The sequence below is a fragment of the Zalophus californianus genome, chromosome 16, assembly GCF_009762305.2.
Source record: "Zalophus californianus isolate mZalCal1 chromosome 16, mZalCal1.pri.v2, whole genome shotgun sequence".
Lineage (NCBI taxonomy): Eukaryota > Metazoa > Chordata > Mammalia > Carnivora > Otariidae > Zalophus > Zalophus californianus.
This window is the reverse complement of record NC_045610.1, coordinates 25020171-25034458: the sequence shown is the minus strand read 5'-3', so window position 1 is coordinate 25034458 and position 14288 is coordinate 25020171. Positions and strand designations below refer to the sequence as shown.

The 14288-nt window shown below is 41.0% G+C and overlaps 1 protein-coding gene across 3 annotated transcripts in view; it reads left to right on the top strand.

Annotated features, from left to right (window-relative positions):
• Window positions 1-9756: 9756 nt before the first annotated feature.
• Window positions 9757-14288, top strand: part of USP32 (ubiquitin specific peptidase 32) — a 214570-nt gene continuing 210038 nt past the window's right edge. For 2 of the 3 annotated variants that reach the window (XM_035724554.1, XM_035724553.1), the window contains exon 1: window positions 9757-9957. In XM_035724554.1, coding sequence (XP_035580447.1) covers window positions 9900-9957 — 58 coding nt within the window. In that variant the 5' untranslated portion in view covers window positions 9757-9899. The remainder of the gene's footprint in view (window positions 9958-14288) is intronic. The other variant, XM_035724555.1, reaches the window with a different exon arrangement.

The window sequence follows — 14288 nt, the reverse complement described above, 5'->3', positions numbered from 1 at the left end:
GTGACCACTTCAATGGCTAGAATGCAGCCCAAGTGACATTGTGTTGCATCTAAGGCTAGGTCATAAAAGGTGATACAACGTAAGCTGATTACTCCTGTCCTCCACACCACAGGCACAGCGCCACTGCTCACCTTTGGAAACTAGCCACAGTGTTGTGAGGAAAAGAGGAAGCACATTGTTTGTGCCCACAGTTCCAGCTAAGGTCTCAGCCAACGACAGGCACCAACTGTCAGGCATGTGAGTGAGCGAGCCTTCAGAGGATTCCACTCTTTAGCTTTCAAGCTGTTGCTGCTGACTAAATGGAGGAATGGTTAGCTCTCTCCGCAGAACCTTGCCCAAATCACAGATTCATAAGCAAAATAAATATTATCATTGTTTTATGCCACTAAGTTTTGGGGGTAATTTCTTGAGCAGCAATAATAATCAGAATCACGATCACATGCAATGGCACGGGTATGCTCACATGTAGAAACAAATATATATGTACTGGCATGTAATTCCATTTAGTGCTCAAGTACTTCAGGGGAATGAAAAAGTTTGAGATTAGTGAGGGATGGAGTATTGAGGATGGAGAAATGTTTGCATAATGCAAGATTGGGTGTAGTTAATAAATGCACACAGTGATCTATAACTAGAATTTCAGTCTGCCCACCTTTGTTTTTGTTCCATATCCATAGAAATTAGCGATTTGGGTTAATTTAGTACTGTTTTAGGGAAAGGTTGCCCATGAGTCTAGGATGTGGTCTGAGCTACTAATGAAGAGAGCTTTTCTGAGTGGGAGAAATCGAACCCTTTCCCTGTGGACTTTCTGGGGACAATCTTAGTATCCATTGGGTACTCCCTCAGACTTTGGTATGAATTAATTAGGATGTCAGTATTATTTACTAATGTACACAAAAATATGTGGGCCTAAACAATCTCTCTTGAGTGACATCCAGGCTGAAGTTCATGCCTAGGTAGAAATCTACCTTCTACCATTAATTATCATACTTTAGCCTAACTCAATTCTTGTAGAACAAATTTTAAGAGTACATACTGTCCCCAGAACCTTCTCTCAAGTATTGTCCATTGATAGATCAAAGAGATCACAGCAAAATAGAAATCTGATGAAAAGCAAATAAGCTCTTAAAATCTACCTGAAATACTTATAATTCTTACCAACTGTTAGAAGTGAGAATTATTACCTTGCTAGTTAATAATGCATTTTGATTTTTCAGTTGTGTTAGTAGCTAGCTTTTTTGTTCATATAAAGGGCATTTATGATGAGGCAGAGCTTCTTATCTTTTGAGTTCTACTTTATACCTCTGTGCCTTTATTCACACTTTTCTTCTTTCCTGGAATGCTCTCCCCCAACCCTTTAGAGATTGGTTTACTTGAGAGGGAGAGAGCATGTGCGTGGGAGGAGGGGCAGAGGGAGAGGGAGAAAGAATCCTCAAGCAGACTCCTTGCTGCGCGCCGAGGCTCCACCCTAGGACCCTGAGGCTACTGGGGCTTGATCCCAGGACCCTGAGATCATGACCCCAGCCAAAATAAGAGTTGGCCACTCAACCGACTGAGCCACCCAGGCACTCCCCTCTTTTCCTCATTCTTTGCTTTCCTACCTCACTGGCTTCCCCTTCTCATTCTTCTTGCTAGTTCCCCATCTCTGAACTTTTAATGTTGGAAGCCCCAGTTACCTTGGGAGTGGATCATGTCCTGGGAGATCTCATCCAGTTCCATGACTTTAAATATCATGAATCTCTACTGACTCCTCAATTTATATCTCCAGCCAGAACCATTTCTCACTTCAGACAAATATTTAACTCACTATTCAACATCTCTGCTTGGATGTCCAATAGGCATTTCAAAAGTAACAGATCCAAAGCTGAGCTCCTGAACTTGTCCCACAAACCTGCCCTTCCCTTTGTCGTCTATTCTACATCTCAGTGAATATTAATTCTAGCCTCCTAGTTCCTTTGGCCACCAAGTTTGAAGTGGCTATTCTCTGACACATCCCAATTCAGTCTATTGATAAATCCTGTTGGCTCTTCCTTCAAAATATTATCTTGGACCCCACCATTCACCCCTTAACCCTCCCTGCCTGGGTATCTGCAGTAGCCTTCCGACTGGTCTCCCTATATTTACCCTTTCTCTCTCTCTTTCTTTCTTCTTTCCTTCCTTTCTGTCTTTTTCTTTCTTTTTCAAGTAAACTCCACACACAACCTGGGGCTCAAACTCACAACCCAGAGATCAAGAGTCATATGCTCTCCCAACTGAGACAGAAAGGCACTCCTCTGTCTTTTTACCCTTTCATCTCTTCTCTCACTCTAGTTCATTTTCAACACATCAAAGAGATCCATTTCAAGTGTATGACAGGTCTCTTCTCTATGCAAAATCCCTCAATGGCATCCCATTTTCTAAACAGTAAGAGCCAAAGTCTTCAGGGAGGATGTACCTCCAACCACTTCCCTCAGTGTTCAGTCACACTTGCTCCTTGCTGATCCTTATACCAGCCAGGATGCTCTTGCCTCGGTGCCTAGGATATCCACAAGGTTTACTCCATTATCTCCTTTAGATTTAGGCTTAAAGATCACCTTTTTGCTCCTCTCTGACTATTCTATTTTAAATTATAGCCTTCATCTCAGCACTTCTGTCTCCTTTCTCTGCAATTTTTCTCCACAGAACTTGTTACCAATGAACTCCATTATTTTATTTATTTTATTGTCTTTCGTTTTCCTTAAAAAGTAAATTTCATAAGACCAGGAATTTTTCTTTGTTCAATTCCATATCTTCAGGACCTAGGATGATGCCTGCTACATACTAGGCACTTTGAACTTGCTGAAGGAGTGAATGAATGGCTGATTTCTTACTTGGTCCTTCAAGACTCCCATCCCCCAAGGCTTCCCTCCCTCCCCCACTCCTTTAATTTGGACTCTCCCTAGTCTCAGTTCCCATAACATACTATATTTGTCTTGATTATAGTACTTCCTAGAGGCTTTAAAAAGAATTCATCTTTGTATTCCCTAGGGTTTAACACAGTCCCTTGCACACAGAAAATGCTTAATAAATTTTAAAAATGAGCTATTTGCAACATTCATACCAAATGTTGGGGCAGTGAGAAGATGTTAGACATGAGTTAGACACTTCTCAACTTCTTCTGTTTTTATATGAATTTCCTTCCTTTTTCAAAGAAACCCAGATTTGATGCCACCCCCACCCCCAGAATGCCAGTAAATAAATATAATTGCCAAAAAAATTTTGGCCAAATGCTATTTTATAGCTTTCAAATCCTTCTGGAAGAAAACATTGGGATTTTTAAAAATTTTTACTTGTTGAATCAGGACCGCCAAGCAAAAAGTTTTACCTAAACCTAGATCGCAACTCACATACTGCATATCTAGCTTCACCTACTAACTCCTTTGAAGACTAATGATTTACTCCATCTTCACTCCCACTGTGAATGTCAGAGGTTTTGAATTATACCACAATTACTAGCTATTAAATACCTACATGTAGGCAGGTACGGCTCTATCAGAATTTTTTATTAACACACTTGATTTTTTAGAGCAGTTTTAGGTTCACAGCAAAACTGAGCAGAAAGTACAGAGATTTCCCATATAGCCCCTCTCCCCATGCATGCATAGTCTTCCCCATCAAAACAATAGTTATTAATCGAAAGGAAGCTTGGAGTGAAGAAAGGGAGGATAATTAGACAAATAGCAAACTGGTAGTTCAGTAAAAGGTGGAAAACAGAATAGAAGCATTATATTAATAGCCAGGTGAGAAAAAACTCAGCATGACCAAAAAATAAAAAGATTTGAGCTGGCAAGAGAATGTACATTACAAGAGATAATAAGATAATAGAATTTAAGAACTGGAAAAAGCCTGATTGAGTTTAAAGCCTTCATCCACTAGACAAAGAAATCAAAGTCTAAGGTATACAGCTGGAGTTGGCATTTCTCAAATATCTAACAAATCATATTAGCATGATAAGCTGGACTTCAGATGACTTGACAAGTCTTCGATCCGAGAAACTGAAGTAAGGCATATCTTATTTGTTCGGAACTGGATTCTGTATTATTCTATGTTTTAACTTCTGATTAGAATTCAATTAATGTACTTATTCTTAAAGTATCTTAAAGTATCATGAATCTCTAATGACTCCTCAATTTATATCTCCAGCCAGAACCATTTCTCACTTCAGACAAATATTTAACTCTCTATTCAACATCTCTGCTTGGATGTCCAATAGGCATTTCAAAAGTAACAGATCCAAAGCTGAGCTCCTGAACTTGTCCCACAAACCTGCCCTTCCCTTTGTCATCTATTCTACATCTCAGTGAATATTAATTCTAGCCTCCTAGTTTGTAGTTTCTATTTTGCTGGAAAAGACTGGCCTAAGAGTAAAATATAGTTGTCACATTAGAAGAAATAGAAGGAATAAGATCAGATGAGGACTAAAAAGAAGCTGCTTGATTTTTCAGGAGCTAACAACAGCAAGAACAACAACATTTACTGTTGAAACTGTCCACAGTACCCATTCCCTAACCTTGTAAACTATTAATTTGAAAGAGACATAAATACAACATCATTGCAGTTCGGGTGGCGGGGGGCAATTTGGAGTATTATACAAGAGTAAACATTTACTCATAGGTTCAGTGGGTAAATTGTTTGCGAAGCATGGATTGTGGTAAGACAGAAAAAGACACCTTCTAAAGTAGGTCTAAGTTAAAGGCCCTCCCTTTGAATGTTTTACTTCTTTCCCATTCTTAGTTTTAGCCTATGTAGCTTGTGAGTCAGAAGCTCCTAGGGAATAGGCACTGTTGAAATTTTGCCAAATGTAGGCACCTCTTAAAGAATGATAAAAAGAAAGGAGAAACACCTTTAAATGCAGATGAGAGAATGATATTTCTTAAAGATTTCATTTATTTATTCAAGGGAGAGAGGGCACAAGCTGGGGGAGTGGCAGGCAGAGGGAGAAGCAGGCTCCCTGCTCAGCAGGAAGCCTGATGTAGGACTCGATCCCAGGACTCTGGGATCATGACCTGAGCAGACGCTTAACGGACTGAGCCACCCAGGCATCCTGAGAATGACATCTCTTTAGTCATTCTTAAAATATTTTGTCCAGGTTTATTTATTTATTTATTTAAAGATTTTATTTATTTGAGAGAGAGAGAAAGTGAGAGACAGAGCATGAGCAGAGGGGGAGCAGCAGAGGGAGAGGGAGAAGCAGACTCCCTGCTGAGCAGGGAGCCCAACTTGGGGCTTGATCCCAGGACCCTGGGATCATGACTCGAGCGGAAGGCAGATGCTCAAAGGAAGCCACCAAGACGCCCCTTTGTCCAGGTTTAAAATGAAAATGAATTTCATGTCTAGAAAAGCAGGGATTCAGTTCTGTGTTGGTAAGATTTGTGATAGGTAGAGGGTAAAGACAAAAATTAGTTTAAATTGATATTAATGTTAGCAAGGTGAGAGGAAATTGGTTTTCTCAGAAACTCTTGATTAGAATGAAAATGATCCAAATCTTTCTAGCAATTTGGCAACATCTACTATTAAAACTTAAAAGGTGCATAGTCTTAAGATTCTGCAGTTCAGGGGCACCTGGGTGGCTCAGTCGTTGAGCGTCTGCCTTCAGCTCAGGTCATGATTGAGCCCCGCATCTGGCTCCCTGCTCCGCGGAAAGCCTGCTTCTCCCTCTCCCACTCCCCCTGCTTGTGTTCCCTCTCTCGCTCTGTCTCTCTCTGTCAAATAAATAAATACAATCTTTAAAAACAACAACAAAAACATTACACTTTAAAAAAAAGATTCTGCAGTTCAACTTCTGGAAATTCCATCTACAGATATACTCACATTTGTAAAGAGGATATATGTACTAGGATGTTAATTGCAACAATGTTTGTGATATTAAAACCCTTGAAACTAATGTTCATCAACAGGTGATTGGTAAATTATACATTAAATACACAAAATTGGCACATTATGTATGTTAAAAAGAATAAAGTAAATCTATAAGCTGGCATGAAAAGCAGTTTGAGCTATACTATTGATTGAAAAAGAAATTGCAGATTAGTATGTAGACTAAGAAAAAGGTGTGTAGTGGGTATAGTTACAAAAAACTGGAAGGATACACACTCCTAGGGAATAAGACTGGGTGAAGTAGAAGTATGACCTTTTACTTTATATACACTTTTTTCACTGATGGAAAAACATTTTTTTACGTAGAATGTATATTATTTTCATTAAAAATAACTTGAAGTCTTGAAAGTTACATTTTCATTTACTCTAAAATACCTATATTTTAAAAAATATAACACAGTGACCACATCCTCGTATTTTGTCATTATAAGGCAACAAGTGCATAATACTAGAAGAAAAATCCCAGTTCTCTTATTGTGTAGTCATGCTTCATTCACTGTGGCCTCATTTTGTGGCAATCAAGTTATACATAAATTAGGTGCTGTTGCATACCTTCTTTATTGTACTGACCTCCCTGTCTATGACCTAAGCCTCTTTGGCAAGTTCTAAAATGACTCTGCCCTATTCCTGTGTTATTTCTCTGGGAGTACAAACTGAGGAACACTGTCATTTAGGTTGCTCAACTGGAAGTAGAAATTACATGCCAATCTCCCATGCTTTAAATCTTCATATGAACAACTCTTTCACAGGCATGTAATTACAGTTAAAACAATGGTTCCCCAAGTGCAACCTAATGCTTAAAATCAGGTGGCTGGCCAACTCCTCACCAGATTAAGTGAAATATAATGAAAATGAACAAATAATTGATTAATAGAATTCCTTTCATCATGGCAGGTAGACTTTAGATTTTCTACACCATCAAACTTAAGTACTGTGTCAATTTTAAGTTATAGAGGGATGTTTAACATTTGACTGCCTGATACTGTGTAATACAAACCAGAAGGCAGGTTTTAATCCCAGCTTAACATTTAAAATTCCCATCAGACATATCTTCTTCACTGCCTTCAATAATATGCTTAATTTAACTCAAAGGAGAAATACTATTTCTTAGTTTGCTATTTCAACTCACAATTTTGGGAAGTGTTTAATCCATGGTAAACTATGTGATTAAGATGAAAATTTTTATGGCCCTATGGGAATGCAGGCCTGAAACCAAGGAGGAAATTTTAAAAGTTCCTGTATGTTAGTACTGCTTTAAATCTTTCACTACAGAGTTTATATTCTATTCTTTCCCCAGTATTTTATAATAATTTACTATTTCATATGATAGGTTAAGTCCAACTCTAGTCCCACCTTTCAAAGGGGGCAAGTACTACAAAGAGCTAAAACAATTTGCTTCTAATTCCACTGTACATCAAATGGGTAGATAATCACTCAGGTCTATCTTTTGTACACCAAGGTTGCCTTTAGGTATTGATTATTTGGGACAGTAATAATGCTTAGATATGTTGCAGTTGAACTCTTGAGGGTCTTTCCCCTACAGCTGCGCCCTTAAGATTCACTTCCCATTAATTATGATAATCTAACTGCAGGCTGAAGACGACAGAGTTGTTTTGTCTGGATACTTCTGTCTATACCCAAACTAATGATCTGGAAATTAAAGGCTTTGAAGTATGTTCCCAACCCCCTTATTCATGGCCTTTTAGTAATGAAACTAATCTGAGGTCTTAAAATTAACTGCCTCATGGTGAACTGGAAAGGGCAGCACAGTGACTAATGCCATGCTGCTGATCTGGTTTGCCAGGAAATGTGAGTAGAGAAACAAGAGTATTGCCTTCTTTCTCTAGCAGGGCATATTATAATCTGTTGGCTTTAGGAACTAAAATCCTTTTGCTGGCTCTGAATTACCTAACTGGCACCTCCCGTCTAATCTAATCCAAATAGTTATTTTTCAAAGTTATTTCCTTATCCAAAAGCTTTACCCTGTAACTTTGAGGGTGAAGACTAACAGAAACAAATTAAATAGACTTAAAAAGCGAGGAATTGGGGCACCTGGGTGGCTCAGTCAGTTAAGCAGCTGCCTTCGGCTCAGGTCGTGATCTCAGGGTCCTGGGATCGAGCCCCCCATCGGGCTCCCTGCTCCGCAGGGAGCCTGCTTCTCCCTCTCCCACCCCGCTGCTTGTGTTCCTTTTCTCACTGTCTCTCTCTGTCAAATAAATAAATAAAATCTTTAAAAAAAAGCGAGGAATTGAATATTAAACAACTGCATATAGAATACATCTGTATATTGTGTGTGTGTATATATATACATGCAAAATACATTGTTGTATATACACCTGTATGTGCATACACACACACACACACACACACATTTGACTTTTGAACAAGATGGGGTACCAACCCTCCTGTATAGGCAAAAATCCTTGAATAACTCCTCCAAAACTTTACCACTGTTGATTAACCAGAGCCTTGCCAGTAACTTAAACAGTTAACACATATATTACATGCTATATGTTTTCTATACTGTATTCTTATAATAACATAAGCTAGAGAAAAGAAAACGTTAAGAAAACCATAAGGAAAATACACTTACAGTACTCTATTGTGTTTATGGGAAAAAAAATCCACATACAAGAGGACCCCTGCAGTCAAATCTGTGTTCAAAGGTCAGCTAAACCACATCTATTCATCTGTCCATTGATGGACACTTGGGTTATTTCTACATTTTGGCTATTGGGAATAATGTTCTATAAATATGGGTGTATAAATATGTGTCCCTGCATTCTTTCGGCAAGTGGAATCCCGGATCATACAATAAATCTGGGAAATTCTGACACATGCTACAACAGGGACAAAACCTGAGGATATTATGCTAAGTCTAGCCAGACAGGAAAGGAGAAATATTGTATGATTCCACTCATAAGGTACATAAACATGGTTAATTGTTAGTATTTTACCACAATAAAAAAGAACTTTTTTGAAAAGTAAGGGGCTCCGTTGCAAATCTTGTAAGTCTCACATCTCTGGTGGGGAGCAACTCTTAGAGAGAAGCTAAGCCTTTTGCAGAGGAGCTTCTAGAGATTCTATAGAGGCAGGTCCAGAGCGGGAGGTGGGCTTGCGGACGTGAAAGAAAATCTAGAGTCAACTGGGGTGGAAGGGGGAGACGGGATAACGTGAAAAGGAAGATATTCTAAACTTTTCACAAGGTTTTTTCCTTAGGGATCTCCCCACCCGGATTAAGAACGCTTTCGTCACAGGAAATCCTTGAGGGTCTCTTTCCTTTCACAACTCCCTCCCAGCCAAAAATTTCCACAACGTTAGGAGTTTCTCCCCTGCCCAACCCCTTTCTCTCACTGCACCCCTCAGACCCCGGTTCCCTAAGATCCCACCCAAGATGGGGCCTGTCCAAGGACACCCCAAACGCCAGTTGCTCCGGCCCCGCCCCCCAGACGCCAGAACGGGTGGGCGGGAGTCACGGCTCCGAGCGCCCCGGAAGTCGCCCACTCAGGTGGGCGGAGGCTCCCGGGCCTTGCGGCTTCGGATTGGCGGGAAGCTGCGGGATGATGCGTTACGCGCGAGATTCGGCCCCGCCCCTACGCTCTCGAGCGCGGAGAGCGTAGGGGCGGGGCGGAGCGTGTGGCCCTTGGCGGCCATTACCCGGAACAATCCCTGGCCTCGGGTCAGGTGACCCTCGGCGGGGCCGGCGGGCGGGGAGAGGGGGGAGGGAAGAGGGCGTGAGGAGGAAAGGGAAGGGAGGAGAGAGGAGAAGGGCGGAGTAGGAGGGAGGGGAAGGGGGCGGGGTGGGAGCGGGTCACGTGATTCGGCATGGAGGCGGTGGCGGCGGCCGGGAGGAGCTGCCGGGGCAGAAGCCGCACTTGTTAGTGTGGGGGGAGGAGGGGGCTGGGGGACGCCGACACCGTCACCCAGGGACGCCGAGTCGTGGGCGGGAGGGGGGTTGGGGGCGAGATCAGGCTCCGACCCCCGGCCGAGGGGATGAGGGGAGCATGGGCGCCAAGGAGTCACGGATCGGATTCCTCAGCTACGAGGAGGCGCTGAGGAGAGGTGAGGGGGGAGGGGTCTGGGCGAGCTGCCGGGGAGGCCAGCGACGGGCTGCCCCGAGGGTGGGTGACCCGGGAAGGGGAGGAGAGGTTGAGGGCGTGGGGCGCCAGAGGCGGAAGGGAAAGGAGGCTAGCGAATGGGGAATATTATTGGGGAGAAGGGTCGGGTGGGAGAAGTGTTTGGGAATGGGGACCGTATGGAAGGGGGAGAAGCTTTCCCAGAGAGAGGAGTATCTGGTGCTGGTAGGGAAATGCCCGTGCTCTTTGGTGGCGTTGTTATCCTGGCTGTGTCCAGGGAAGTCCTCTCCCCCCTTTCTTGGGTGGCACCAGCCCTTCCAGCCCCCCTCATCCTTTACTGCCATTTTCTCATATCACTCCTTCATAAAACCTGACAACATCCTGAGCTCGTACCCAACAGCCTTGGTTGGGAGGGAGAGGGGAGGCGGCTGCAAAGCCCTCTTCTCTTTTTGCTGCTGGAAGCCCCTTCCAATTGTGGAGTCTCCGCCTTTTCGAAGGGCCTTTGCCAGTCTCTAGGGGCTACCATCATTCACTTCTACCACCCCCTCACCCTTTGAGCGACTGACTTTGATAAAAACGACCCCTGAAATTAAGTTGTATTTGAGGTGAGATGAGACTGGACAGCTGGTGTTGCCACAAGACCTTGTTTTAGGTTTCACCTCCTTAGACACTGGCCAGAGCCTTACATTGCACTTGATCCCCAGTTCTCACCCCCTCCTCCCTGTAAAATGGCATTCGGAAATCCAGCATTCTGATATTGTGTTATAGCTCCCTTTAGAGACCGGCCTTGCTGCCAGTCCTAGCCTGCTGCTTATTGGCTCTGATGCACAGTGTGTTGTTAACAGCCCCAACCCCCTACCACTTACTCTGATACCGCTGTCCGTGATCACTACAGCACACGCTAACTGGAAGTGTCTGTTGCATAGTTTATGGCCAGAATGTGACTTAATTTTTCATGACTAGGATTTGAGTGTGTGTGTGTGTGTGTGTGTGTGTGTGTATGTATGCTTGTATTTCTTGTCGACATTTAATGGATTTTCTTGGTAAGAAGTGAAACATTTAAGCAGGTTGGATGCTTGGCATTATTGTTAACAGGTTTCTAAGTCAAGAAACCAGCCATGCTCCAGGTAATGGTGTCAGTAGCTAAGGATACAAAATAAAAATTGGATTAAAAGACAGGCATTCAAAATGATTTAGTAGTGAACTCTGTTCGTATGTAGGAAAAAAAGATAAATTCAGAGGGACATCACCGGAAAATAGATAACAGAATTTAGGTGTATTCATTGTGGCCTGGCCAGAAACACAAACATAAGCTTTTTCTATCTTTTTTCTACCGAACAGTGTAATGATTGTTTTTATGGACAATCTCGCTTGAACTTTTTTCTCAATATGAGAAATATTCCAAATTCTTGATGTGTTTCCAGCTCTAGTAGGCTAGTCATTTCCGGGATGCTGTCAAGCCTGACAGGTCTGGCCTCAATTAGGCAATGGCTTACATGGCATGAAAGAGGACATCACTCAAATTGGTTTACAGCTTCATGGTTCAGAAGTGTTCAGTTTCTTAAGTTTGTGGGTGATGTAGCTGGCGTTAAAGGAATTCTAAAATTTAACTTTTATTAAACTCTACCTTGCTCACTCTCATATCAAACTAAGATTTTAGTACTTTTGTAAATATAAATGAAATTAATAGTTGGTGCATTTTAAACTGATTTGATTGAAGGTCTTCGTTCAGTTTATTACGGTGTTTGCCTGTTGAATTTTAAAATGAATATTTGAAGAGGTAGCAGAAATATTTGTTAAAACCTTTTAAAATTATTCTTTGAATAAGTTTATGTTTTATTAGTTTTGCTTCAGAGGAAAATAGAAGCAAAAGAGAGAAGCACGTTGATAAATAGTATTTCTAAATGTAAACCAGGAGCTTTTTTTAAAAAGTGGGTAATTCTTTTGAACATACTGTTTACTGTAGTAAATGTTAGACTTTATTTTTAAAGATTTTTATTTATTTATTTGAGAGAGCATGCACACGAGCGGGGGTGGGGGGCTAGGGGCAGAGGTAGAGGAAGAAGCAGAATCCCCGTTGAGCAGGACCCTGAGATCACGACCCAAGCTGAAGACAGACTTAACCAGCTAAGCCACCCAGGTGCCCCAAAATGTTAGACCTATAGAATTTTTCTTTCTTTCTTTCTTTTTCTTTTTCTTTCTTTCTTTCTTTCTTTTTCTTTCTTTCTCTTTCTTTCTTTCTTTTTCTTTCTTTTTAAAGATTTTATTTATTTTTTAGAGTGTGAGACAGCATGAGGGGGGAAGGGGCAGGGGGAGAGGGAGAAGCAGACTTCCTGCTGAGCAGGGAGTCTGACTCAGGGCTCCATCCCTGGACCCTGGGATCATGATCTGAGCCAAAGGCAGAGGCTTAACCAGCTGAGCCACCCAAGCGCTCCTACTGTAGAATTTCTTTTACTAAGATTATAGAAAGAATTTATAAAGCTTTTGATAGAGCAAAAAAATGGTTTGGGAACTTTTGAGGGGCATGTGAAGAATCTAAATAGATACTGAAACCTCTGTCCATAGAGTCTTCCTTGTAAGGTGATTTGGAGCGTGGGTAGGGAGAGGATTGGACAAATACACTGTAGGTTATATGCATCACTATACAAGTGAAAAGCAAGCTTGATAAACTACTGAAATACCCACTTGACTTTAGTTAAAATTATTGAGCAGTAAATAATGCCTAACCATAATTAGGTAGTATTAAAAAAAATAGCCATCTGTATATTGCTGCAAACAAGGAATTGCAGGCAGTTTATCTTCTAAAATGGGGCCTTGGAAATGGAGTGTTATGTCAGTGACAGATAACGCTCACTGGACCTAGGTGAAGGCCAGCCTAGTGACTTCTCATTTACATTGCAGAAGCTCTAGAAATTAGGAAGATTGGTTTTGCATGCTATTTCAGCTAGACTGTGTGTCAGTTATGTAAACATTAATAGTTTTCTGAAAGCATACCTTAAGATTTTTTTTAAGGTAGATGTATTAGTGGTAGCTTTTATTTTGGGCCTCTTTCTATCTATCTAGTCTTGAATAGAACACAAATAGGCTGTTCCTTGAAGGCTTGACACTTGTTTAGATTGCATGTATTTTCTGAAGTGTATCTCCTGTGTTTCATGGGTACTGAGAATTTAGCAGCTATGTTCATCTCTTCACTTCCTCTGGCATCTAAGTTTGTGGCTTGTGTATTCCTAAAAATATATTCTAAATGCTTGGAACAAAGCATTAGAAAAAACATTGAATGAAAGATGAATTGCAGTTTAGAGTAGTTCAGAACTCCAAGAAACCTTAAAAATCTCCAGTTCTTTATTCTTTCTTCCTGCTCCTCTCTCCTTTTCATCATTCTGGAAACAGAATTATAAGGCTTCCTCCCCCCCCGCCCCCCAAGAATTGGCTGAATTAAAATTGTCTTTAGCTTTTAAACTGTGTTAATAAAATAAAGTGGGTGAATTTCTTCTAATCCCTTTAAGAAGAATTTGGCACTTATATTAGACTAAGTAGTTGGGTGATGAAATATAGCATGTCAGAAATTATGCTGTGGTTCCACGTTTTTGAGTGCTCCTTTGCTCATTCATTCAGCACATTTTTACTGAGTGCTGCCTGTGACTTAGGCACTGTAGAAACAAAGATGACTAAGACCCTCTCTAGGAGCATATAGGCTGGTCAGTCCACTGAAGTGTGTATACCCTCAAGGTGTATGCAGGACAATGCATGGGAGGTGGGAATAAAATAGTAAAACTTCTTTTTAAAGTTCTATTTTGTGTATGTTTGATAATGTACGATATTTTCAAAAAGTAGTATATATGTATATTATTTATAAATGATTAACATGTAGTATGTTAAATGCTACAGTGCTATAGAAGGAAGTGCTATAGGGATGTAGAGTGTGTGTTGGTGTATTGGCCTGAAAATACCTAACACTACTCATTTCATAGTATGTGTTCAATAATTGTGTGCTAAAGAATTTAATTTCCTTATCTCTTAAAGGTGGTTGTATTTGCTACTGGAATAATTAAGTGTGTAATAGTTGAAGATTCCAGTACTTTGCATTTTGGTTATTATCCACCAGCCCTCATATGCTCCAAAACATTGACTCCCCAACCAAGATTTTATTCACCAAGTTTCATAGTATTAATATTAAAATTTCACTGATATTATTCTATGCTGTGATGTTAGCTGGTTTAGCATAATATACCATTGTATAAATGAAAATTTAATATCACACTTGTTACCTTCTGGGATGCACTATTTTCTCTTATTAAAGCACTTACTTGCCTTTGT